We start from the raw sequence: 25,502 nt of genomic DNA, 5'->3' as shown, positions 1-25,502 counted from the left end.
ACAATAATGACTATTGTTTTCCACCACAGGTCCTTGAACTGGAGAAAAAAAAAAAAAAGAGCTCTTGAAATCTGGAGAATAAAAAAAAGCCTATATTCTTCTCTAAATTCAGTGGTTTGCTTACACATTAGTAATTTACAGCCAGGTTATCTTGGTGACAAAAAGGCCAGCCCAAGAGTTTCCTAGCCAGCCTCTCTTTGCAAGGGAGAAGGAGTTACACAGTCCCTGGTGGCAGCAGGAACTTGTTAAACAGTCATCATGCAGTGCAAAATAAATATATGTAGGCATACACAGACCAGCAGCAATGGTAGTTTCCTCTAACTTCCATGCAGTCAAAATGTAACCAGAGTCTTGCTAGCTCATACGTTCATAAAGAAATACTGAGACTTGTGCATCTTGCTAAATCTGCTACACAGCTCTAACTTAATGAGAAAATATTCAAAATAAGTGTAAATAGATGAAATACCTTCTGACACTAAAATGGTTTGTTGAAATTTGCATATTATTTATATAGGTCAGACCAGTTTTCCTCTGGAAAGACTTGTTGCAAAAAAAAAAAAAATTAATTTCTAGGATTTGTGGCCTCACTCTCCCTCGACAAGTTCGTCGACAGGACAAAACCTCGCCAGCTGTCAGTCTCAAACTTCTCAGCCCCTGCAAAGTCTGTATCTTTTCTATCATTTTTGTGATACTCTATATTACTAGCCATATATTCACACCATTTATAAACAGTTAAAGCTCATAATTACATCTTTTGAAAGAATTGTGCGCTGATTCATTCATACATACAAATTATGTGCAGCAGAGAAACCCCATTAAAGCAGAGCAGAATACCACGTATTTGGTAACACACAGGAACTTTCAAAGAGAAACTTCCACACACAGTATTCTTCCATTTACATATTAAGTCACTAAAATGACTTGACTTCTAGTTGATGACACAGAAGTTGCATCCTCCCCTCTTCCACTGAGGAACAGCTTGAAAACCACCCATACAGAGCGCAAAAGAGAAGCAAACCATTTCCATAGAAGCAGGGGAAGTATCGTTATGAAAGCAGCATATTTTTTTTCAGATCTACAATTTTATTCTCAATGGAATTCTTCCAAACAGTCAAAAGGAAGAACAACTGAGCCAGCCCTTTGATTTGCAAAAATCTTTTCTACCTCCTTTTAAGTAGATGAACTGCAAAACAGCTACAGCAGAGGAAGAAAGAGATGGAACAAAACCAGGGCCCTAATTATTAGATATCACACCTGGAGTCCAGTTTGGTAAACCCAAGCTGCTGCCAACAATGGAAGGGAAGTATTAAAAAAACAAACAAAAAATAAAACATTTCTAAGCATCTGAACAATCAACTTCAACTCTAAAATGAGCTTCACTAGCTGACAGCCTCCAACAGTCCCCTCTGTGGAGCACTGTTGGCTTTCCACCTCTATACAGCCCTGATTAGTAGTCGCAGGTCAAGGGGAGCAACAGTGTTTTCTTCTCCCTGCAGTGAACTACCATCAAAATGTATCTGCCTGGATATTACCCCTGCTTCAAACTTTGAACTGTTCCTGATGACTAAAATGACCCCAAGATTCCCTGTATACTCACTTTAAATCACTGCTGAGCATTATTAAAAAAAGTCTATTTCCATATTTCCAAATGTCCCCCAACGAGCCATCCTGCTCCCAAACCTGTCCACCTCCCGAACGCCGTAGGCTTCTCTCCTCCCAGGCTGCGAGCACAGCGCAAGGAGAATGTGTAGGTGTGTTTTGTGGGGATGGTAACATCCCCAGCGTGGAAGCAGTGTGCATCTCAAAGACAGCATGTTACTGAGACGTACTAAAAGACTAAATTTCCCACACTCTGTAAAGTTTCAAGGTCTTTGAGCATGCCTCAAAAAAAGAAACAAGAAGCGTATCTCTGTGCGTGACCACTACTGATTTTATCACATCCACAGTGTGGTAATTTGTTGAGTTGTGGGGTTTTTTTCCCTAGCAATACCCCAGTGGTGAAAACTAAATCAAATCCAACCCTCTAAACTCTGTCCTTTTTGTAGAAATGCACAATAAATCAGGCCCAACTTCGTTAGCACTGACCTTGACAATTCTTTATAGGTTTATATTGTCCACATCTAATCTGAAATACTCCTTGTCCTTAGCTGGGAAAGGACTTGTATGTGAACTAAAACTTACAAACTGGACTTCTTAACAACAGTTATCATCTCTTGTCCCCTCTCCATTTTATTTTTTTTTAAACAAAATTAACCATAATAACAAATCATTCAGATAGCAGTGCATCACATGTAGTTATTTGGTTTAGACTATGATAGGTGGGACCTAAGTAAGGATTGGTCATCACTGGAAAAGTAAAAGGTTAGGTCTTTGGTTTTACCTGTACCCTGAAAACATTTCTTTTAAATTTCCTCAAATTAATTTGCTGAAGAGGAAAGGGAGACAGTATGTGTAATTCTCTAGTTGTGAGCAACATGAAAATGGCCATACTACAACACAGGAACGTCCAATTTTCATTGCAGCATTTGGGAAAAACCAGCCTCCCAGTTTTAATGAGGAGGAATATAAAAAAACCAGATGGCAATTGTTTTGAATGCAGTTTATTGCATTCTTCATTTGGTGACTCAGCTTTATTTCTCAAGTTGTGTAGACCCATTACATCAAGAGCCTCAGGTATTTAAAAATGAGATAAAATTACTACAACTACATCGTGAAGAACAGAACTCTATTATAGCTTGTTAACTTTTAGACATACATATTTACTTTTCTGAGGTCAAAATAAGACAAACTTTTTGAATTCTTAATATTGTTCTGAAGTATATGCAGTCAGCTCTAAAAAAAACCACGTCTGCAGTTCATCAGCACCGGTGCTGCCACACTTCATGAAACCCTTTAATTCAGTCAGTGTGCTGGCATGGAAGGCTACACATTCATACTGCAACTCTCACCTTTCACATTCCTGCTTTGCATATGCCATTGGTCTGTACAAACATTTTCATGAGCAGACAGAATGAACAAGAATTTGCACATATGAAACAAGCAGCACTGAAATGAAAAGGCTAACAATGATTATTTGTGCTACCTCTTCCTCTATAAACCAAGAATTTCTATAAAATAAGGCTACCTAGCCTTTTTGCAAATCCAAGAAAACATCTTAATTGCTAGTTCAGACAGTTCACTATTTCTTAAATTACTGTCAGTGTTTGTACAGTTGTTAATAACCATCATTATTTTCATACTGCAGTGTACTCAATTTTCAATTTACACTAACATAAGAGATTACAACCTTAATGTATGTTTGCTACACTCAACATTATTCAATGAGCTGTAGCATTCAGAGTGATTGCTACACTGCTTGCTGGCCTGTAAGAGAACAGCTGTCTAGAAATACTGTATACAAATAGATTAATTCACAAAATATCCAGTGAGGTGGCCTGATGTATCAGTACAGTAGGAGACTCATCTTACAGCTGTTCCATTCTGACCTTTACTTAAGATATCACAGAACTCCAACTCCACGAGTGGCATAACATGCACAAATGGATACAGGAAAAACTGATCTATATGAAATAGGCTGCTGTTGTGACTAAGTCACAAAGATCCTTTGCATAAGGAGTGGAGCAGTGAGACTTACAGTGTCTGTCATGTAAAATTTAGCAGAAGCTATCTCCTGGTGTAGCACTTCAGGAAGTGTACTGTAACTTCATTAATGATCAAGTCCTTTTTGTATAGCCACGCAAGGATCCTCAAGACCTACAGACAGCATGCTGAAATTGCTACTGACACACAGCTTCTGTGAGAAAGCAAGAATTCTGGAGAGTTTTTAAATAGTATTAAATCAAGCTTCGCTTTTCATCCTTGTCTTACGGCCTAGCAAACTATACATTCAGAAAAATGTCATCTTTCTTTAGACAGTTTTTTCCACAGCATATCTTTCTTTGAACTAGTTTTTCTAGTCAACCAGCATAGAAATACACTTCAAATTTTTATTAACCAAATGAAACTAGACTACAGAACATTTAGTAACTTTCTGGATTTTTATGACAGTTTAGGGAAAATTGACCCTAGCAGCAGATACAGCTGATGAAGCACCAGGAGTTATATAGGGTTGTATTCATAGTCACAGATACAGGACTTCGCAGTTTTCAAATTAATTTATCAGCATATAGTCTATCTAATCACAATAAACAGTGGGAAACCTTGATGGACCACAGAACCTCTGCAGCTCTATCACTCCCGTTTTGCTTCAATATCCGACTCCCTAAAGAGAAAATGAATGCAGGCTGGAGAAAACACAAAAGACTTCTCTTGCCTTTTAATCTAGCCACAGCACACTGTACTTATTTTTCTGTCACAACAGAGTTTTTACTGCTTTGTTTGTAAAAACTGTGCTTAATTCTGGATTGGGTAACACATGCATCTATTCTACAGATCAGTGAAAGAGCTAACACTCGAGGTGTTTCCAACTTGCTAATAGCATTAAAAACATAACTCTTAACTGGGAATTCTTAAAGCTTTCTAACACTACCAGCAGTAAATAGAAGAAATCACATGGAAAGTTGGCCTGAGATTCACACTGGTTTGTTTATCTTTGTCTATTATTCATTTGAGTTACAGTGAAGAGTTACTCTGCTGTCTTACTACTTGATGTGTTTAAAAGTCAGTAAACATAAAAGGAGAGATAGGAGGGAATCACCTGGGAAGCAAATCCTGTGTGATTCTTCCCTCCAGAGATCACAATACAGCTGTGTTTTACTATGGCTTCCATTTTAAAACTGCATCTTTGTGACACCATGCTTACACCTAGGAACAGTAACAGAAAAGAGAGACAGAAGAGTAGCATCATTTACAGAGTTGATGATACTGCATACTAGAAAGAAGGAAAGCCCAAGTTTGGCTTTTCTCCTCAAAAAAAAAAAAAAAAAAAAAAAGGCCAAGACTTCTTTGCTTTTATACAGTCTCATTTCTACCATCTGAAATAATTCTTTGATTTTCAATACTTATTGGTTGCCAGTTCTGTTCAGTAGTATGATATCAAGCTCTAGTCCAGCTTTATGATCTCATCACAGGTTATTTCTTTGAGCTAATCTGTGTTTGTAGAATTTTGTTCTCCGATCCTAACATGGTATCAATAGCTTTAAGTGTATTGTTTAATTGCATGCCCAAGTAAAAATCCTTAAAGCATTTTCTTGTAGCTCCTGTGATACGTTTAACACTGCTCAGAGAAAGTTTCCCAAAAGTTTGGGGTTTTGGTTTTTTGTGTTGGTTTTCTTGTTGTCATTGTTGGTTTTTGTTTTGTTAATTAAAAAAAAAAAAAAACACCACAGGCAACTTTGAGAAACAGTGGCCAAGATAAAGCAAATTAACCTCAGAGTTAATTTCAGAGACAGCATACCATGAAGCTGAAACAATTCATCCAGAAAAGGTTAATTTCATCAATATTTCTGTTTGCAACTTTCAGTAGTCTAAGCACTTCTAACAGTATTTTAGGAAATTCTATTAAACTCAATTAAAAGATATGGATGGCAATAAGCAGTGTACTCTGCAATCTCACAGGGCTACCTGAAAACTGACACAAGATATTACAGAGATCAGAACTGGATGCCCTGGTCTTCAGAGGTGTTACCAACCAGCTTTTCTCACGGGCTGCAGCTGGAGCTGCCTCTGGCAGCCAGGCAGTTTACAACGCTCTTTAGCACACCCAAGCCACAGCCTGTGCTCAAGATCTCTGCTAGATGGTAGCTGAGCTGTGGCTATTGTTTCTGACACCATTTAAAACTCTTCTTACAGGATCTGTATGAATCAACACTTTTTTTTTTTTTAAAGAACACCTGAATCTCACAATGTTAAATAACTACACTTTAACTGTTATGAAAGATGAAAATAAATAGGAATTAGAATCTTTAGAACCACTTACCTGCTTCAGAACTTCATCCTCTTGCTTATGACCACAAAGCAACAAGCAGGGCTGCGTCTTCCATCACTTCCTCTGCTAAGCCAGAACAGGGCTATCATAAAACTGAGAATGATTACAACAGTTGTACCACGTCACCTGCAGCTACGCCTTCCCCCTCTGCTTTCCATTAATCCGCACTTCTGTGATTATCACAGGATGTAGTCTTGGCAAAGACTAACTCATCTAATTTGCAATAATATGCCACGAAAATCAGTGTCTTGAGCTTAAGAACCATCAGACACACTAGTTTTGGTGGTCCATGCTAGTGGATGGCTCACAAAACACTCCCATCTACTTCTGATATTTGTCAGCTTGCTTTGACTTTTAAAGGAATCAAATTAAAATCTGACTCTGTTTCCATTCTTGAACAAGCTAGTATGAATTACTCAGGCTGAAATCAAACATCTTGTTCTGATCTGGGACCCTGTTGAGCTGCTTGCCATAAAACACAAACAATTGTCAACAGAAGTTGCTGTGTGTACCTGCACTCACTCAGATCCTCAGGTACACATGCAGAGCCTGTCTTGACACATCCATTTCTGAAAATATCATACTCTAAACAAGATCCAAAGTCTAATGCAGCCACAGACCAAAATGAGCAAGCCCAAATTCCACTAAGCCCTTATGCTGAGAATTTGTGAGTAGCTGGAGGCCTCTATAAAGTAAAAATCAGTCAGCAGGAAGCTGTGCCTCAGCTGGAGAACAGTGTCCACACAGAAGAACTCCTGGTCACCACCACAAAAAAAGCAGAATGCTCTTGGTGACACTTTTGGTGGATGGTTGTCACAGGAAATATTAGCAAAGAATGAAAAGACAGAAGCTACAATATATGGAAGAAGCAAATAAATATACTGATACTTACATATACCAGGAAAGATTCTACTTGATTCGTACAAAAAAACCCGAAGAGGCTCTTGCTGGCTGTGGCTCCAATGTAAGGAAAGTAGAGAGAGGGCTGCAGCTTTTTGTTTAGGAAATTTTCAGTTTCCTTGTTTCATCTCTGCTATAGACCTAAACAGACCCTAAGTCTGTTTTGCCCTCTTCTGCACCTGTAGCAAATACAAGGGCAAAAATAACACCGAACAAATGACGAGCTTTGGCTAACAGGATTAATTATAATCTTCCTTAGGTGTCAAAAGTGAAAGGAAGGAGACATCTCTTTGCTCTTGCAAAGCACTGCAATCTGTTATAACTCTATTAAGGACTAAATTTAGGACACTATAAAGACAAGATGCGTTATTTTAGGTTGGCCTTGAATTTTTTTCCTTTTTTTTAAAACCACAAATCAAACATGCATTTCCAGAATAAAGATAATCTGTTCCAGCCAAGCTCAAAGGATGTCTACTCTCAACTGCAAAACAAGAGTTTGGATCTTATTAGTGAAATACATAACTAGCCTTATATCTGACAACAAATTGTTTAACTGATTATCCATGCTGTTACTTATGAAGGAAGAAATGATTTACGGAAGTGTGCCATGGCTCCACAGACTACTGCACTGGAAAAATATAATGCCGCAGGACTGGTAACACAAGATGTGCCTAACGTTACTGGCAGTCTTTTCACAATTTTTGTACTTAATTCATCTACAACCAGAAGTTTAATCTCAGGTATGCTGTTGGGAAGGAGGTCAGAACTGCACCAGCCTGGTAAATCAGAAACACAGCCCCACCCCAATAATTTCCTATGCCTTATTCAATCTTTTCTATCAAAACAGCATTTTTGTCTTACCACAATATTCTGAATTTAGTTTCAGGAAGTCAGTACTATGTGCAGAACACAGCATTTTTGCACATTCAGACAGCCGTAGGAAAGTAGGGCAGGAGTTATTTGCTTTGTTCTAAGGATCATCTACAGGTCGGTATCATACTTGTACTGAGGTACTGAGCAAAACAAACCTCCTGTTCCCACTGCCATGGTAGGCCTAGGAGAGAATCAGGCCTAGTAATAGGAAATAGTCCTTCATACAGCTTACCAAAACATCATCTCTTTTAAGAGGGAATTAATTCTACTGATCTTTGGTAAAAAGTGACTGGCTGTGCAAAGTGGCCTGCATAAAGGGTAAGATAAAGAAGGAAAAATTAGATGAGCAGTGGATGGGAAATCCAAGGGATTACCAAAAGTGTCGGGATCAAAGAAAGACTAAAAACCTGAAAGTCACACCTATTTAAACTCCAAGTTAAAGGCTGACACATACTGAACAATTTGCAAGCTTGCCTCTAGAATGGCTGTGGAATACACAACCCATGCTAAATTCAAGGCAAGTTCGGGACACAGCATCACTTGGGATGATGCCCTTTATTATTGCTTCTGATATGCTCTGCATTTCAGAATCAACCAAGGGGTATAAGGAAGATCATCTTCCATTGGGCAAAGATAGCAAGTGAACTTTCTTCTTCACCAAGGGATTGCAGTTTCCTTGAAAGAATGGTTTTAATTATTCAAAAACTGGCATAGCACACAGCACCAAGATCCTAGACCCTGAAGCTTCCTGAACTCGGCAAGCTCCTTCAGCTCCTGGCAGCACAGTGTGAGCAAAGTCTAGATCCAAGATTACTAACTTCATAACTTCTGGATTTGTCAGAGTGTTCTCCCCAAAGTGCCTATGTTGCATGCAGGACACAATTATACAGTACAATTTGTAAAAGTACAAGAAATTCCTAAGTGTCACTTCACAGTCCACAAAAACCATACGCAGCCAGCATTGAAAATAATTGTGTGCCTTGCTGTATGTGTAGGAGGAGGCAGAAACACTGCTGAACAACTTACTCCAGTGGCAGGACCAGAAGGTATCAGGGAACAGTTTCAGGATCATTAGGTTCCTCAAGCTGCAAGGAGCAGCAAGGAGTAAGGAACCTGGCAGCACGGACATTTATTAATCACCAAACATAAAAACTACCTGTCCCCCCCAATAAGCTGTCTACCAATTAGTTTTCTTTTTTTTTTTTTTTTTTTTAAAAAATCATACTTGTGACTCAAATTCTTCCTTGTATTCATGATACAAGTCTGGGACTTCACAGTGAAAACACCAAAGTCAAACAAACAAAAAAAATCAAGCCTTCAGCATGGAAGAGACGGATATTACCATCTAAAGCTAAGATTTAGTCAGCGTAAGCACAACACCCAGTGTTTTCAGTGCCAAGCTCTATACTGTGTCAACTGTCAGAGAGACAAGGGGGGCTGGAGCTCGATGTGCCAACTGTCAAATCAAATGGATGAAGACACCAACTTTTCAGTTTATTTTTTTAAATAAATTTCACACATGGATGACTAGCAAGAAATGCAGGTTCATACATTAACTATAAGCTATTGAACAATCCTCTCTATTTCTTAAGTAATTTGAGTCAAAACTAATGCCTTATTATGAAGGACAAGACCTACTAGATCTTTCTTCAAGATAATTTTTTGGTTCTAAGTTAGGGCATCAGTTCTGAAACACTCCTTCCTATTATGGGAGGATTTTATAGTTACCACTGCAATTAAAAAAACCAAAACCCTTTTTCCCCATAAAATTTGTGACTATATGCACTCTCCTAGGAGACTTTCATAGGTCTTCGTGTTCCACAAAAGTTTTTGTTAAAGCTAAAAATTTTGATGGTGGTAGGTCAAGGCAAGGTTCCCATGACGAAATTTTCAGTGAACTTTGCCTAATGATCACTGGTTTATTCCATCTTAAGAAAGAATAACTGTTTGGGATTTTTTCCCTTAAACATAAACGGATTCAAGTACATGTTACATCAAATTCCTTCCTTTTACAGCCACACAATCTTAATAAAGCTGAACTGTGAATCATACAATATCTGTGGTCTAAATTCAACTTAGAAATGGTTTCACCACTTCTTTTTGAAAAACAGTACACATTTATCTTGGACCAGTTTGCTAATGTGTAGAAATTAATACTTTGGTTTTAACAACCAAATCAAACATTACACTAAATTAAAATTTTTGGAAAGTACGAAGGAGGAGTTACCCGTTTCCCAATTCTAACTTTGCAATGAACACTGAAAATGCAGTCAGTATGTCTGTTGCTTAACAATCACAAATTTTACAGGTGAGTCTGAAAGCTAGCAGGCTCTTCTGCAAGCATTTGGTTCTCTGAGATGCTGATTTATAAAAGACCTCTAACAAACTACCACAACCTTAACAGACACTTAGTTTACAGTTTAACACCTGTAATAATAAAATACTTAGAACAGGACTTACAACACAGGTAATGGCACATAACTTGGAATTATAAAGTGACTTTAACCCCTTACGATGACATCTTAAAAAGTATTTGGATACAAAACTTCCAAGCTCACCTTAAGAGGTTACACATTAACTCTTAGAGAAGTCATTTGCTGTTGACAAACCTTGTACTATTCACCCTTAAGACTCACTGCAGTATCAGTTACATTAAGTATGAAAAACACATCTTGTCTTTTCAATAAACTGTTCCATTTGAAGTTTTTGACAGCCAAGATACACGTGAAGTGAAAAGAAAGTGAAAGTCAGTCAGCATTGTTTAACATCATTTTAATCTCCACCAAGGGAAAAAAATATAAACATGTTAACACAAACAGAAAATGTTTTGGAAAAGACCATATGGTACTATGACAGGGTTTTAGTTTATAGAAATGTGATTTATAATTTTATAAAAATTATATGAAAGAATAACAACATCTTTCATAACATCAGACAGTATAGAAAAAATAAATCTCAACATTAGTTGTACTCTGATGGTCCTTCTAGTAAGAAATTTAAAAGTGCTTTTTAATAACAGTGTTACAACTCAAGATTAGTGCAATATGTCAAATCTGTTTTAAAGCAGATATTTATAGCAATTATGCAAGTTCTTACAATTAACAAAGCCCAATCTAAAAATTAACACCAAGTGAGGTAAGTATTCTAATTAGAATTAAACATTCCTTAAATAGCTTACACACCAATTCTACTACAAGGAAAATACTGGTGTTCCTTCATAGAAAGGCTCAAACCTAAATATGATGTGAAACTTGTACTACAAATCAGTGAATACTTGGAATTTAAAAAACTCTTGCAAAATATACAGTTTAGTACGTTTACAACCCAATGCTACAAACAGTACCTAATGCAAAATATATCAGCTTAAATAAACCCAAACTTTACAGTTAGTGTACTGAATTTGCTTTTGAATACACTATTTTGTTCCCAAGTCCTCCTAGAAGCTCCCATATAAAGTTAGCACATCAACTTAATGTAGAAATTTCACTGTATTTTTATCTGTAAATATGAACAATTTGGTCACAAACTATGACTGCAACTATGAGTACCGTTACTCTTCAAGCAAGTGAACAACACAGCAGTAGTTGGGGAAGATCAAACTTTACTCTTCACTGTTTTATACATGACAAGCTGGCAATAATAAAAGATATCCTACAGTTCTACATAATGTTTTCTGCAGGAATTCGCAGAACTCTAAAATTAGTTTTCGTTTTATTGTAGTTTCTTTACTCTGTGATTTACGATGCATAGTAACTATTGCCTTTTATATGCAGGCCTCATTTTAAGAGAGGCAAAAACTAGACTGTTAATGCTGAGCCCTTATGGCTCATTTGCATATGGAGCCAAAGGCAATTCATATTTTATTTCTCAAGGTGTTTATAAGTAGGATTTAAGTCACTATCAACAACAGGAATAAAATATAAATTAATGAACTTTCATTCTAATAGGCTATGGCTTAAAAAGCCTACCAACTGAACTGTTTTTTATAGTATTGCACTTAACTTTAGTATTAAACTGACAGTTGAAGCCCACACAGAACTCATTTTATAACAATATTTCAATAAAAAAAGCAATAAATAAAATGCAGTATCTTAAAAAAATGCCAGTAGTTTAGTCCTTTCTCCCACCACAGTCTGAACTGCATCATCTGAAATAGGCCTGGGACAGTCTTTGGATACCAACTACATAGTTCTTTCAACATAATAGACTACCCATAACAATAAGAGAAGCAATTAAAGTTTTCTACAGTAATATTATAAACTGAAAGACAGTACCCTTGAGTATATGTCTCAAATACCTTAAAAGGACTCGTTGCCTCTGCTCATGATAGCTTCAGAAATTAGACACAATTATTCTGTGACTGCATATTATCTCTACTGTTATTTTACAGGCAAGTTGAGTCCTTTTTAAATATGTTATATTAACCCTGATAATGATGTGGAGACTTCCTGCTCCTAAACCAGGAAGTTGCTTCCTAAAATTTAGTAAGTTGTCATTGCAGTGACAAGTTGGTTAAGTCTTTAGCAGAGTCTCTAATCATCTGTTCTACCTTGGGATTTCCAGCTCCACTGGTTGCTAGCTCCTTGTCAATAAGCCCCAGGTTATGCAAGTTGAGGATGGAATCGGCAATAATCCGTGCTGTCCTCTTCTGGTAACCTCCAGATGTTACCATCAGGATTGGGATTCTGCGGCTTCTGGCAGCCTTGAACACAACTTCATCTCTCTTCACAATTCCCTGTGAATTTACAACAGTTAAAAAAAGTAGCAATACAAACACAGTATTTTAGTTCTAGCCTGTGGTTTATGGATATGTACTGAATGCTTGATAAATGATTAAGCCCTACATTTTACAAGACAAATAAAAAATTCATTTAAAAGTCCTGTTAGCAGATTTACATGCATAATCATTTAAAAAAAAAAAAAGGAAAAACAGCAAATCAAAAATCCTTGAATTGGTTTTAGAGGACACAACAGATGTATAAATCCAGTATAAATTCCTAGAAGAATGCCTGCTTAAAAGCCATAAAGTCTAAACTGACTACGAAGTTTAGAAATATTCACCCTATTTTAAAGGTGAGGAATTGAGACTAAGAAAGATCGTCTGAATTCAAAGTGCTTTAGTTTCTGGTCAACTTGCATAGCACCCTCTGACAAAAGTTTAGCAATTTGATCCAAGATTTCACAAACCTACAGAAGAACCAAAAATTCAAATCAGAATTTACACGTTCACAATCACTAGCTGAATTTTAAGCTTTCAGTTTCTTTAATAAAAGGCTAATACTGAAAGAATCTATGGCTGAAGGGGGGAGATGCAGAATGTAAGTAATGGCAAATCCATAAAAAGGAAAATAAATTCTAAATAACCTCTTACTAATAGAGAAAGGTATGGAACTAAAAAATAACAAAGGTTGCTGACCAAGAGATACTGTACTGTCATTGAACCCATACAACTGAAGACTTTGAGCCTCCTGGATACATACTGGGGGCAGGTGACGTGGGGAAAATAATTCAGAAATAAGTGAGAACAGAATTAAAATCTAAAAAAGTAAAAGCAGAGAGTCCCAGAGATACATAGGAGGCATAAATAATCCATTACAACTCCTCAAAAAAAAAGACTAACAACATAAGAGACAACTGTCTATAATGGACAGCTCAAAATTTAAATAACTGCAAAAACTGGAGAAGGGGAAAGGGATTAAAATGCAATCAAATACAAAAAAATTAAGGAAGCAGCAGCAAAAGTGTTACAACAAAATGAATATGCACTACTCTGACTGGTTAGAGGAGGACTGTAAATATATCAAGAAATATTACCCTGCCATTAAAAAAAATTAGACCACAAACAAATGGTAAAAGGAAAGAATAAAATTCAAATGTAGCTGAAAAAATATTTTGTAAAACCATACAACAGTAATGGGTTTTGTATAGTTTGCCACAGCCCTGTAAAAGAACAATGGGAATAAGGAATAATAACTGAAAAATAAGACAAAGGGAACTGAAGAATTATATTAGGAACAGATCCTTAAAGGAAGTAACAATTACAGAATGAGCTGTATGTCCCTTGGGAACCATCGTGGGATGCAACAGACATTTTACCACACAAGAACTGGAAGCAGTCACTATTCACAGGAGCCTAACCGCCTCATCCCTGCTCCAGCATCTTTAGTGGCTGAGCCTGGAAGAGCTGAGGGGAAAACACGTGGGCTTATTCCAGCATTTGCATGTTACCAAGAAAGAAAATACATCAAGTGAAAATGACAGCCCGATACAGTTCCCACTTACAAACAAAGAGAGACTTCCTGCTACACCTCAAGTTTTCTGGCTATAGCCTCAAGCACCAAGAAACTATCACTCATAGCACTCTGAGGAGGCATAATTTTGATTAGAATTAACCCTGTAGCGAGATTTTAAAATATGAATGACACCTACAGCTGTAGGACTGAAGACTGGACTAAATGAACCTTGAAGAGAGGAATTATCCAGGCTCAATGCCTTCACTTTTGGTATTTCCAGTAGCCTGGGATTTCAAGCTCAGTCAAGCATGCCATTCACACCTAAGCCAACAAGATCACAGAGACAAGAAACCCTGCCCTCAGTTCAGAAAACAAAGGCTTGAGCTACAGAAACCTTTTCTCCATCAGGCACCTGAGCCACTGGCTGCGCAGAAAAACGGCACTCTGCCTTTCATGTCTACTTGTGACCAGAAGAATCATTTCACCCTTTTTTCCCCATCCCTACATTTTGTTTCTCTCCCTACATAGCACCCAAAAAGCTACAGCAACTCATTTTTCTCAGCAATTAACACTGTTCCTTCTCAAATGGCAGAAAAAATTTTGAGAAGGCGCATCTTAAGAGTATTCTCGTCTATCACTAGCTTCTACTTCTCTTAGGGGCCTCTGCTTTCCAAAAAAGCTCTGCTCCACCAAATGAGATCTTACATCTCAGGTCATACCCTCTTCAAGGTCAAAACCCAAACAAGTCCAAGCCCCTCAGCTCTTCCTTTCTCCCTGGAGACTTTTACACAGCCATGGAAACAAAACCTGGAGACTCAGAGTGGCTCACAAGCCATTCCACCCTCGGTCCACCAAGGACTTTGCAGGCAGTCAGAAAGTAACAAAGTGGCTGCTCAGTGACAGGCCGTAAGAATGAGGAAATACATAAGGAAACCAGTAAAACCCAGCAACGAACTAGAGCTATGTGCAAAAGGAAGCATTTGGGAACTAAAAATACTACAAAACAGAGTGAAAACTGAACAGATCAAGTGATGGCTCAATTAGAAGGGGATCTGAGAGCTCACAAATGCAGAAAGCACTTTTCTGTATTGAACTGGTGGACACTAAAAGAGAACCAAATGTGATAACAGGAGAGAGGCAGAACCAAGGAGCTGTCAGAGAAGGAAAAAGTTAAAGCAATATGAGATCTGTAAATTTTTCTTCATTTTGAGAACAACAGACTTGTTATATCTGCAAGGTGAAGACATCTATGAAGCTATACAGAATAAATTAAAATTTAAATCTGTTACCAAACTGGGGAGAGAGAAGGTAAACTGAATTGAAAAGGGTAATGATATTTGTATAGAAAAGAATGAGAAAAGGGGAAAAAGAGTACACAGACAGGCTGCACAAAATTGCTACAACTGGAAGCAGCCAGAAGAGCAGTTTAAAACAGCTGGGAGTGCTACAGAGGAAATCAAGTGTAAGATACATACTGGGGGCAGGTGACAAAAGAAATACATCGCAAAATGGGTTATGTGAGGGTAAAAGAAACAAAGAAAGATAGAATCAAACAGGAAAAATAGGAGTCAGGTGAAGTGTGAAAATATATGCATCTCTGGTTACCGTCTGGATCAAAATCAGTGTATTTTAGAAAGAAGACAAGTGATACTGGAACAGGCACCTGAAGGACAAAAATATTTAATCAGTTGTTTTTAGACAACAAAAAACATATGGTGAAAGAGCAAGGGAGATGCACCTATAACAGGAAAATGCTCTGGTTTAGCATAAAGATGCACCTTATCTTCATCTAACAAACAGCCACAAGTCACTCTCAGGACTGCCTTCACTGTCTAGTGAGGAGTGAAAGTCTGTAGGTATTTGGTATTATACAAACCTGAGGTGAAATAGCAAGTCCTCCCAACGGATCACCATCCAGAATATCAGTCCCAGCATTATAAACAATGATGTCGGGTTTTAATTCATTTAATGCTCCTTCCACATGAGTATGTACCTTCTGAAGATATTCTGTGTCCTCTGTACCCCACTCTAATTCCACTTTGCGTTTTATGGCACCTAAAAAAAAAAGTTTCGATACTACTCAATAAACAAAAAATTGCTTTGAAGGAAAATCCAAGATTTAGGTAGGCAAGAGAAAGAGATAACATTTCTGGAAATTTTGTAGATACATTGTATTGTCACAGAACCTTGAATGAAAGAAAATTATTCACCTACTTGTTTTCCCAGCAAATGCAAGCACAATGACCTTGAAAAAATTCCACTGAAGAGAGAAAAATTAGATGCAGGGAAAAAGAAAACAATCTTGTAGACAAGTGGAAAATGTTATTGAAAAGTAGTTGATCTGCATGTCCATTTACCAATCAGCAAAGAAATAAAAGGAAATTATTAAGAGTAACCTAAATAAAGCTTAAGAAAACACTGAATTGCTATTGCAGAGGAAACAGTTGGGGGAAAACACAAGATAAATATCACTGAGAAATTAAGATGTTTTATTTTTATCACAACACTCAAAACTTAACAGTAAGGGATCATGAATTTATGTGAACTACTTTATGAATGTATAACAAGATTCAGCTTTGCCCCAAGCATTTTCAATTTTATGTTCTTACCCTGTAATCCTACCAGAAGAGCAAACATCTATCCTTAATTTAAATCAAATTATTTCTAACACTTCTAATAAAGCATTAGAAGCAAGAGGGTTGAGAATGTAGAAGAAAGAAACCCAAGGTTATGCAGCCTAGCTTTGTGTGCTTTTACAGAGTTATGTGTAACTCTAAATCTGAATTAATCAAACCTATGACAGAGGTGTTTTAAGGTATGACCTCCACCTCGCCATACCCTATGCCTTGAATTAAATGACTTGGAGTCTTAAATCTTAAGTGTGGATTCAGCACCCATCAAGTGTGCATGAATGCATTCAACACAGAATGATGCTTATTTATTCTTGTGATTGCTGGGAAGGGGTTTTTTTCTGCTTTCCATCCTTGTTCAACATTAGTGAAGAATTCTTTTCCTTTATTTTATTGCATCAACATTAGTTTCAAAGATTTTTCTTTATGATATCTTTCCTGAATTATTTTCTTATTGTTGTATAAATGTTCATGTAAGTCTGCACAGCTGTGCTCTTCCGAACAGCACTTAGAGCCTCTTCAGGGTAAAGAATCTGCTAGCTGGATGGAGCTTTGGAGGAGGAGGTAAACACATTAGCATGGGGAACAAATAAGTATTGTTCTGATGAAACCATTAAGAAGTTGAGATAATTGTGACTCAGATTCAATGCTTCTGCAGGTCTCTTGTATTCATCTCCACCACAAAACACAGAATTACAGTGATTAGCTATTACCCAGGTCAAGGACTACTGATGGACACCATGATGGATCTGTAGGTTAGAATGAACCCCGCTTTTGCATTTGACAGCCTTTTGTTCATCTCCTGCTAATTAGTGAATGTACTTCTACAGAAAACTGTAACTCAGTTTTAACTGTAACTCAGACCAACAGCAACGCTTTTTTAAGGCCTGAGCTTTTGAGTTTCAGCTGTCACTTTTTTTATGCTCACCCTTCAGTGAACTAGTCCTTTTCCCCATCCATCTTCTCCTTTCTCTTCCTAAACTTCTGTGCAATTCCAAAGTATTTCCCCTTAGGGACTCAATATGCTTACAGCTAAGCATTAGGCTATGTTAGCTAGTCCTTTTTTTTTTTTTTCTTTTTTTTTTCCCCCTAATGAAGTACATGTGGAAAAAAAAATGTACAGAATAGACTCCTATAATAAAACATGGAGAAAATTAGGAAAATTAGTAGGAAGCCCAGGGAGACAGAGGCAGAGTTTACCCTAGGGATTCAAACTCTCCGGTTCAAGCCTCTACCTCCCTTCAAAAAGATTCCCTCTCTGATCTCACCTTCATCTGGTCACCTAGCAAGAGAGCGTTTAAAGGATTTGGTCACTGAACTCCTACTTAGACACCTTTATGCAAACTACGAGGAACTATATATTCACATGCCTTTGGCCACTGCCTTCTAGGCCTCGTGCTTCATCTGTAGAAAGGCAATGCTAGTATTGCCAGCTTCACAGCAGAGGGGCGAGGTCAGTATTTCAGATTTCCTAACAAGGGCTTATTCTGTTTTGGTGTTAAGCCATCTGTTCAAAATGTTGCCATTTGATATATGAATAAAGGGATGCTTTTCTTAGGAAAAATATAATCTTCATTTGCTTGTAATTTGCTTACAGACATTTTTTAGTGGTCATTTTTTAGTTTAATACCTTGAAATTCATATATTACAGTTTTCAAAATCTTTACTAGTTAAAAAAAAGTACAATGCACTGCACCTAATTCTTGCCAAGAATCCAAATTAAGTAGGCTTTTCAGAATGACAGCATCATTGAAGAAATTCAGCAGCAGAACATCTCCCCCAGTAAATCATGATTCAGCTAACAAATTAAGCCTGTAATAAATGACAGTGTAACAGAATCAAAGATCAAATAAACTTTGGGCTTTTGCATTCCAATTTAACCATTATCAAAACCCCACTAATTAATTGTGACAGGTCATCAGACACAATAGTCATATCACAGTAAGGATAAGCAAACAACAACAAAAAAAATTAAGCAGCAGCTCTTAACATTTGTATGACTGTCTTCTGCATCCCAACTTGTCTCACATTCAGATGCATCTTCTTTCCTAGATGCTTATAAAACAAATTCTACTGGAAAGACAACACCTAAGTATGTTGTAACTTTAAAAATAGTACTAGCTAATCCTTAGCGAACCCTTTCATAAATTTAGTGTAAGGGAAAGATTAAGTTCTAACAATTATCTTCAAATCAAAAGGATTAACTCACTCTTTTAAGTGTGACATGAGCTTTTGAATGGACTGCTAACAAAGTCCACATAACACCCACACCTTGCATTCCAGAAATTCATTATGTGAGGGAAAACACTACAGCATTAACAACACTGTGATATATCACAGTGATCACTGAAAATTGCATGTTCAATGTGAAATTAAAAAAAAAATAATTTAAAGATCTAGTTAACATCATCGCAAGGAAGCTTATTAGTAAATTAAGAAGTTACTTAACACAGTAGGTCTTTTACATTTTGGAATATGAATTTCAATTATACTTACGTTTAGCAAATCCATCCCCTGGATAAATATATCTATTGTATGCATCCATAATATATACCCGATGATCATCCATAAAGTCCCTCTCGTGGCCATTTCCCTGAAGGAAATTTACAGTTAGTACAGTGTAGTGTACAGCTAGTACACTAACACAGAATTAAATAATCTGTAAATTCTAGAGTAATGAAGACTAAGATCTAATATTTAAAACTCCTGTGTCATTCTCTTATATATAGGCTCAAAGGTTATTTTGAGGTGTAGAGTTTTGAGAGCTTTGACACTATCAGTCTGAAGACTGCAGGTATCAAAATCAACATCCTTATATCTCTGTGAAGGTAATTATCATAGATCTCATTGCACATATAAGAAAAATAAATGAAAATTAGAAGCTAATTGTCTTCAGCAACATCACAAAAGCAACTGTGATCACCAAATAGATCTCTCATCTTCCAATTGTGCAAGAAAAAAGCCACTTTCAACCGCTGCAGAACTCATTCTTATACAAGGATTAATAAATAAATGAAGAAGACTAAGCTCTTCTGATAATTCAAGCCTTGGTGAGGTAAGTAATCCCTGGAAAAATTACAAATGCTAAAGACCCAACAGTTTAACATATTGTGTAACACCAGGAATTCCCTACAAAAATACTGTACTGGGTGTAAAGATGGAAAGAGAAAACTCAGATTCTGAATATTCCCCCTCCCCCATTTCTGAATTTAAATAGCATTCTTTTGGCTCTCATTTAGACTTTTTTTCCACTAGTATAAAAATCATCTTTTCACAGAAATCACTAAGGTAATTTTGTTGAAATCAGTGTATCGTACAGGACCACAGTCCCTGCCTCCAGCAGAATTTCATTTAAAGTACAGAAACAGACATTTCCACAGATATACCTTATGTAATTCAGTTACAGAATTTATGTCCCTGGACAGTTAAGCTCTATTTCTGCTACAGCTTTCCCTCCTGGAAACAAACAATCAAATAAAAAAATTTAAAAAAAAAAAAAATCACTGAACTAAAGCTAGTCAGTGTGTGTGAAAAGGGAATGGGAAGCACCAGAATTGCATTTCTTTATGCTAAAAAATGGCAACTCCGACTTATTTCTTCAGCATCCACAAAATGAACAGAAATCTATGAATATGAGAGCCTCTGGGTGAAGCATTTTCTTATGAAAGATGAAACTCACCAATGACCAAGAATTGGAAGACCTACAAGATGCATACTTAAAAAGGATCTTCTAAACTACTACTTCACACACCTCTCATTCCCCAGAGAAATGAAACAAAGGGGTCATTTAGTGTGCAGACTGAGATTACTAGCATGACACCTGAAAATCAAAATACATTCCAAGATGTTTTTAAAAAACAAAACACACCCCAAAAAAGCACAAAAAAATTCCTCACCCTGATGGAAATGGCTAAAGAGAATCATGAACACAAAACATCTTTCTATTGTATAAGCCATGTCTGTATTTCATGGTAATTTTAGGATGCCTGAACTTGCAGGTAAGCGAAATGACAGGAGATGAAAAACTTGCAGCCTCACTGCCATGGAGCTACTTAAAAATGGTTTATTGACACATAATAAATTATCTCCAATGCTTCAGATTTGACATAATTTTGGTGCATTAACTGCTTTTCTAAAAATCCTATTTCCCTCCTTTCAGGATTTATTTTGGAAATCCTACCAAAGATGAGATTTGTTCTCAGTACCCACAGTAAATCACTTTACCAGGTGAAGGGTGATGTATTCTTTACTTCATCAGCCTGAAGTCAAGCTTTCCATTAAAACACTGAAGGTCAAATTCATCCCCTGCAAAGACTGCTGCAATCAACGCATGCTGAACTAACTGTAATTCTGGTTTAAGAGATTCCTTGTTTCTTCAGGGACACCAATCTACTCTGGAGACTGCTGTGCCTCAGACCAGTATGTAACTTAAAAATATTTTTACATCTAGCCACATGATGGAGCTAAAACTCAGTTTAATTTTATTAAATTGGCTTAACATTGGACCATAAAATAATTAAACAACTAAACTGTCCACAGTTTCCATCATGTATGATTAACTTTGTATTCTGTGAGTCGAGAGTTTATACTACTATTAGAAAAAAGGTATTAATCACACACTTGTATTTTGAGCAAAACATCTGCAGCACTGAATACAGCTAAGCTACTCACCTGATGAGCATCCAGATCAATAATTGTGGCTTTAGACACCCCTTGTACTCTTTCAAATAAGAACTGGATATATAAGCAAAAAAAAAAGATATGTAAAGTTATGAAGTTAGGTGACAGATTAAACTGGAGGCTTGAAGCTTGCAGAGTATATTGCTGTTCTGATTTGAATGTAGTGTGTGTCTATTCATGCCATTCACCAAATAAACAGCTAAGTGATTGTAATATTTTTTATGTGAAATAACTAGAGCTTTTGCAATTAAATTTGTTGTGGTTATACAATAAAAACCCCTATACATTTCCACAGTCATCTGTGCAGGTATCTGCCTACCTGTAGAGAAAGTCAGCGGAGAGAGGGAAGAAAAAGATTTCTACTCATTTCCTCTTTCTCCCACAAAGTACCAGACACAACACAGGATGAAGGACGTGTCTTTCTACAGCATCCCACACTAAATTGTAAAGCGGAGTCTGCAATGGAGGCATAAGCCCAATGGCACTGAATAACGCAATGGAGCCAGGGTAATAAACCCTGCCGTAGCAATACTGGCTCTACACAGGTGTAGCTGGTTCAGCTCTGCATCCTGTACCAGCCAGACAGAAAAGGACAGCTCCAACTAGGGATTATAAAGCTAATCATGGCATTGGTGCTGTCAGAGGCTGGAGCAGAACCAGCAAAAGCACCAAGAAAGCAACAGCAACAACTGCGGGTGGGGACAGGGTGAAGCAAGAGCTGCACAGGCCCCAAAACATCAAGGAGCTAACTTCATGAGACACAAACAATAGCACAAGTGAGGCTTATCAGCCGGAAGGGAGAAACAGTCCACTGCCATGGCATCCAACTGCGTAAGCATAAAATCCACCATTTAGGAAAAGCTGCTGTAGGGACTGTACGTATTAAAGCCGCTTTTAGCAACAGAATTAATTTCTTATTCTACATCTGTGAAGAAAAAAAAATATTTTTAATTCTTTAAATCTTAACTTTGACAAGTTACTATCTGTAATATAGACATGGTAAAACCCAAAGATTTTGTACAAACTGTCACCCGCTATAATTTCTCAATCTGTATTTTAATGACAGGGAAAACAGAACACTGTGGATTACTTCTTTGCAAATTACCATGTACAGAAATTAGGATGTTATGTCATATAATGTGCTGCAATCATTAGAGTTTTTTTGTGTTTATTATTACTGATACTTTATAAATATTCTAGTATACAAATATACCACAGTACATTTGATAAAAATAAGCCCTAATTGCAGAAGGCTCTTGCTTCAGCTTTTCAACAGCTAAATACCAAATGTATTCATTCACATTCAATGATTATTTTGGAGACATTCACATTTTTATTCATGAATTTGAACCATGCTGAGCACTGTATAGTGCAGCTTGATTCAGAGAAAGGATTTCTGTCTGCATTTGTCTTGATTGTAACCACTGAAACTAATGTGGAATTTCCAGGTTCAACTGCAAGCCTAGGATAATTATCATTGAGAATATTAAAAGTCAATCTGGTTTGATTTTGAGTGCTTTTTTGCAAGACTACATTGTTAAAGCAATTGTAATGGATCATATTTATATTCATAAGTCTGACCCTTACAACTCCTCCCTTCCATTTAACAATACTGCATATACATTATGTTCTGCAGCATCAAGTACCACACCATTTTCCTATTCCTACCCATCTACAGATGGCTTTATTTTAACCTATTAAGATGTAAATTTTCTATTTGTACAAATAGTAGAAAATACTCGCTTAAGAGTACTTCTTACCTTTATAGCCAGCGTGATATCAGCATATGCACAAAATCCTCCACCTTTGTCACTTGAACAGTGATGAAAACCACCCCCTAAACATAAAAATGTTGAAAAGGTGAAAAGCTAGATACTAAGGAACGTAGATGGTCTTTGCAAAGAGACAGAGATCACTTACATGTCAGGCAGATGCAACACCTAGCGCTGTTAAACTCTTACTTAGCAACACAACAGTTTCTGTACACAGACTCTTAGAATGGTTTGGTTTGGAAGGGACCTTGGAAACCACTGAGTTCCAACCCCCCTGCCATGGGCAGGGACACCTTCCACCAGCCCAGGTTGCCCAAAGCCCCGTCCAACCTGGCCTTGAACCCTTCCAGGGAGGGGGCAGCCACAGCTGCTCTGGGCAAGCTGTGCCAGTATGTCACCACCCTCACAGGGAAGAATTTCTTCCTTACATCTAATCTAAATCTGCCCTCTCTCAGTTTAAAACTGTTGCCCCTCATCCTATCCCTTCATCCCCTGATAAAAAGTCCCTCCCCACCTTTCCTGTAGCCCCTTTAAGTCCTGGGAGGCCGCTCTAAGGTCTCCCTGGAGCCTTCTCTTCTCCAGCTGAACACCCCCAACTCTCTCAGCCTGTCCTCACAGGGGGGTGCTCCAGCCCCCTGAGCATCTTTGTGGCTTCCTCTGGACCCACTCAAGCAGGTCCGTGTCCTTCTGATGTTGGTGCCCCCAGAGCTGGACACAGCACTGCAGGGGGGATCTCATGAAAGCAGAGTAGAGGGGGAGAATCCCCTCCCTGACCTGCTGGCCACACTGCTCTTGATGCAGCCCAGGATATGGTTGGCTTTCTGGGCTGAAAACACACATTGTCAGGTCATGTTGAGCTTCTTGTCAACCAACACCCCCAAGTCCTCCACAGGGCAGCTCTCAATCCACTCCTCGCCCAGCCTGTATTTGTACTTGGGATTGCCCTGTCGCATGTGCAGGACCTTGCACCTGGCCTTGTTGAACTCCATGAGGTTCACACGGTCCCACCTCTCCAGCCTGTCCAGGTCCCTGTGGATGGCACATCCCTCCAGCGTTGTCGACCGCACCACACAGCTCAGTGTTGTCAGTGAACTCGCTGAGGGTGCACTCAACCCCACTGTCCATGTTGCCAACAAAGATATTAAGCAGCCACTCGTCACATATCTTATGTGGCCTACCAGACCACAGGCCTACGAGGCTATCAGGCAAAGGACGTGCAGATGCCCAGATTAAAAGGAATTTTCCCTTTCATCTAGCAACCACCCTAAGAATAGAGAAATGTATACATGCACACATGGTGCCTCCATGACAAAGCATACTGGTTTAAAAGTTCAGCTCCCCCAGGCATGTTGGAGTTGCATAATTAACATTATGAGGCCAGTGGAAAAGACTTGTGGAAAGTTCTTTTATACTGAACACCAGGTAAAAAAAACCAAACCAAAACAAAACAAAAAACTAAGAACTATGAGGATACCATTATTTGCACATACCATTGTCTTTGGTAAACACTCAGACCAGAAGAAACACTAAGAACTCCTCTTTAAAAAACAAACACACACATTCTTTACATGAAAAAAGTACTTAGACCTCCCCCTCTCAAAACATATTTTTTATATAATAAGTCAGAACTTTTTACCAAGAAATCCACTACAAATATCTAAACAAGAAACTTAACAAGTTCACTTAACATATCAGGAAATATGACAGGCTTTTGGGTTTGCTTTTAATGTCTATTTAATTTTTAATATTGGATATTCCCTTTGTAGAAGATGTGTATAAGAAATAATGGAAAAATCCCAGAATTGATGAGCTCTATGAAAATGGCAAGCTAAGTCTTACATGACAGAAAATATTGCTTCAATAGTTGCATTGCTATTTGCTGTGAGCAGGAGAGTTGATTTATATTCACTATATTCTTCATAATTCGTTCATTCAAGTTTTTTTCAGGAAAAACTGCACAGCCAAAAATAAGACACTAACTGGTATAGCCCTGCTCTTCAGCATATAAACCAATCCCTTGATCTGGTATAACATACAAATTAGCTGATAAAAATCTATGAAAATTACTTTATAAGTTAATGAAAACAAAAAGTTCTATTGAAATATTTACATTTACTCCAAACATTTTTCCTTAATTTTTTTCACACTACTTCAATCCAAACACTTTTCCTTATATATGATATCATACCTTTATCCAGTTATCTTTTTTCTTTCCAAAAAATATTTAATTATAAAACTGCAATACGGATGATAGTGGATGAGAAAACAAATTCAGTACTTTTTTCATATTGTTTTTTCCTCTAGAGTTGATTTTAGTTAAACACAACCCATCAATTTCTGTTATTACAAACAGAATGCATATGATGATAAATGAAAATAATATGATTTTAAACACACTATTTCAAGTATCATTTAATGCACTACATTTGTACTTACCCACATTGATCGCCCAGCCTCTATCAACAGCAAGTTTTCCTGCCTTAAGAAA

General features: G+C 37.4%; 1 protein-coding gene across 3 annotated transcripts in view; it reads right to left on the bottom strand.

The window, feature by feature from the left end:
• Positions 1-10,456: 10,456 nt before the first annotated feature.
• The window catches only part of HDAC11 (histone deacetylase 11), a 31,494-nt gene continuing 16,448 nt past the window's right edge, over positions 10,457-25,502 (bottom strand). The window contains exons 5-11 of one of the 3 annotated variants that reach the window (XM_074879799.1): positions 25,451-25,493; positions 23,003-23,079; positions 21,234-21,296; positions 19,059-19,155; positions 15,809-15,987; positions 15,538-15,595; positions 12,266-12,434 (exon numbers count right to left, since the gene is read on the bottom strand). In XM_074879799.1, coding sequence (XP_074735900.1) covers positions 12,415-12,434; positions 15,538-15,595; positions 15,809-15,987; positions 19,059-19,155; positions 21,234-21,296; positions 23,003-23,079; positions 25,451-25,493 — 537 coding nt within the window. In that variant the 3' untranslated portion in view covers positions 12,266-12,414. Of the gene's footprint in view, positions 12,435-15,537; positions 15,596-15,808; positions 15,988-19,058; positions 19,156-21,233; positions 21,297-23,002; positions 23,080-25,450; positions 25,494-25,502 lie in introns of all 3 variants that reach the window. The other 2 variants (XM_074879797.1, XM_074879798.1) reach the window with 2 other exon arrangements.

The sequence above is a fragment of the Strix uralensis genome, chromosome 10 (genome assembly GCF_047716275.1).
Source record: "Strix uralensis isolate ZFMK-TIS-50842 chromosome 10, bStrUra1, whole genome shotgun sequence".
Taxonomy (NCBI): Eukaryota; Metazoa; Chordata; class Aves; order Strigiformes; family Strigidae; genus Strix; species Strix uralensis.
Note: the sequence above shows the minus strand (reverse complement) of the source record. Positions and strands in the feature narration are given on the sequence as shown.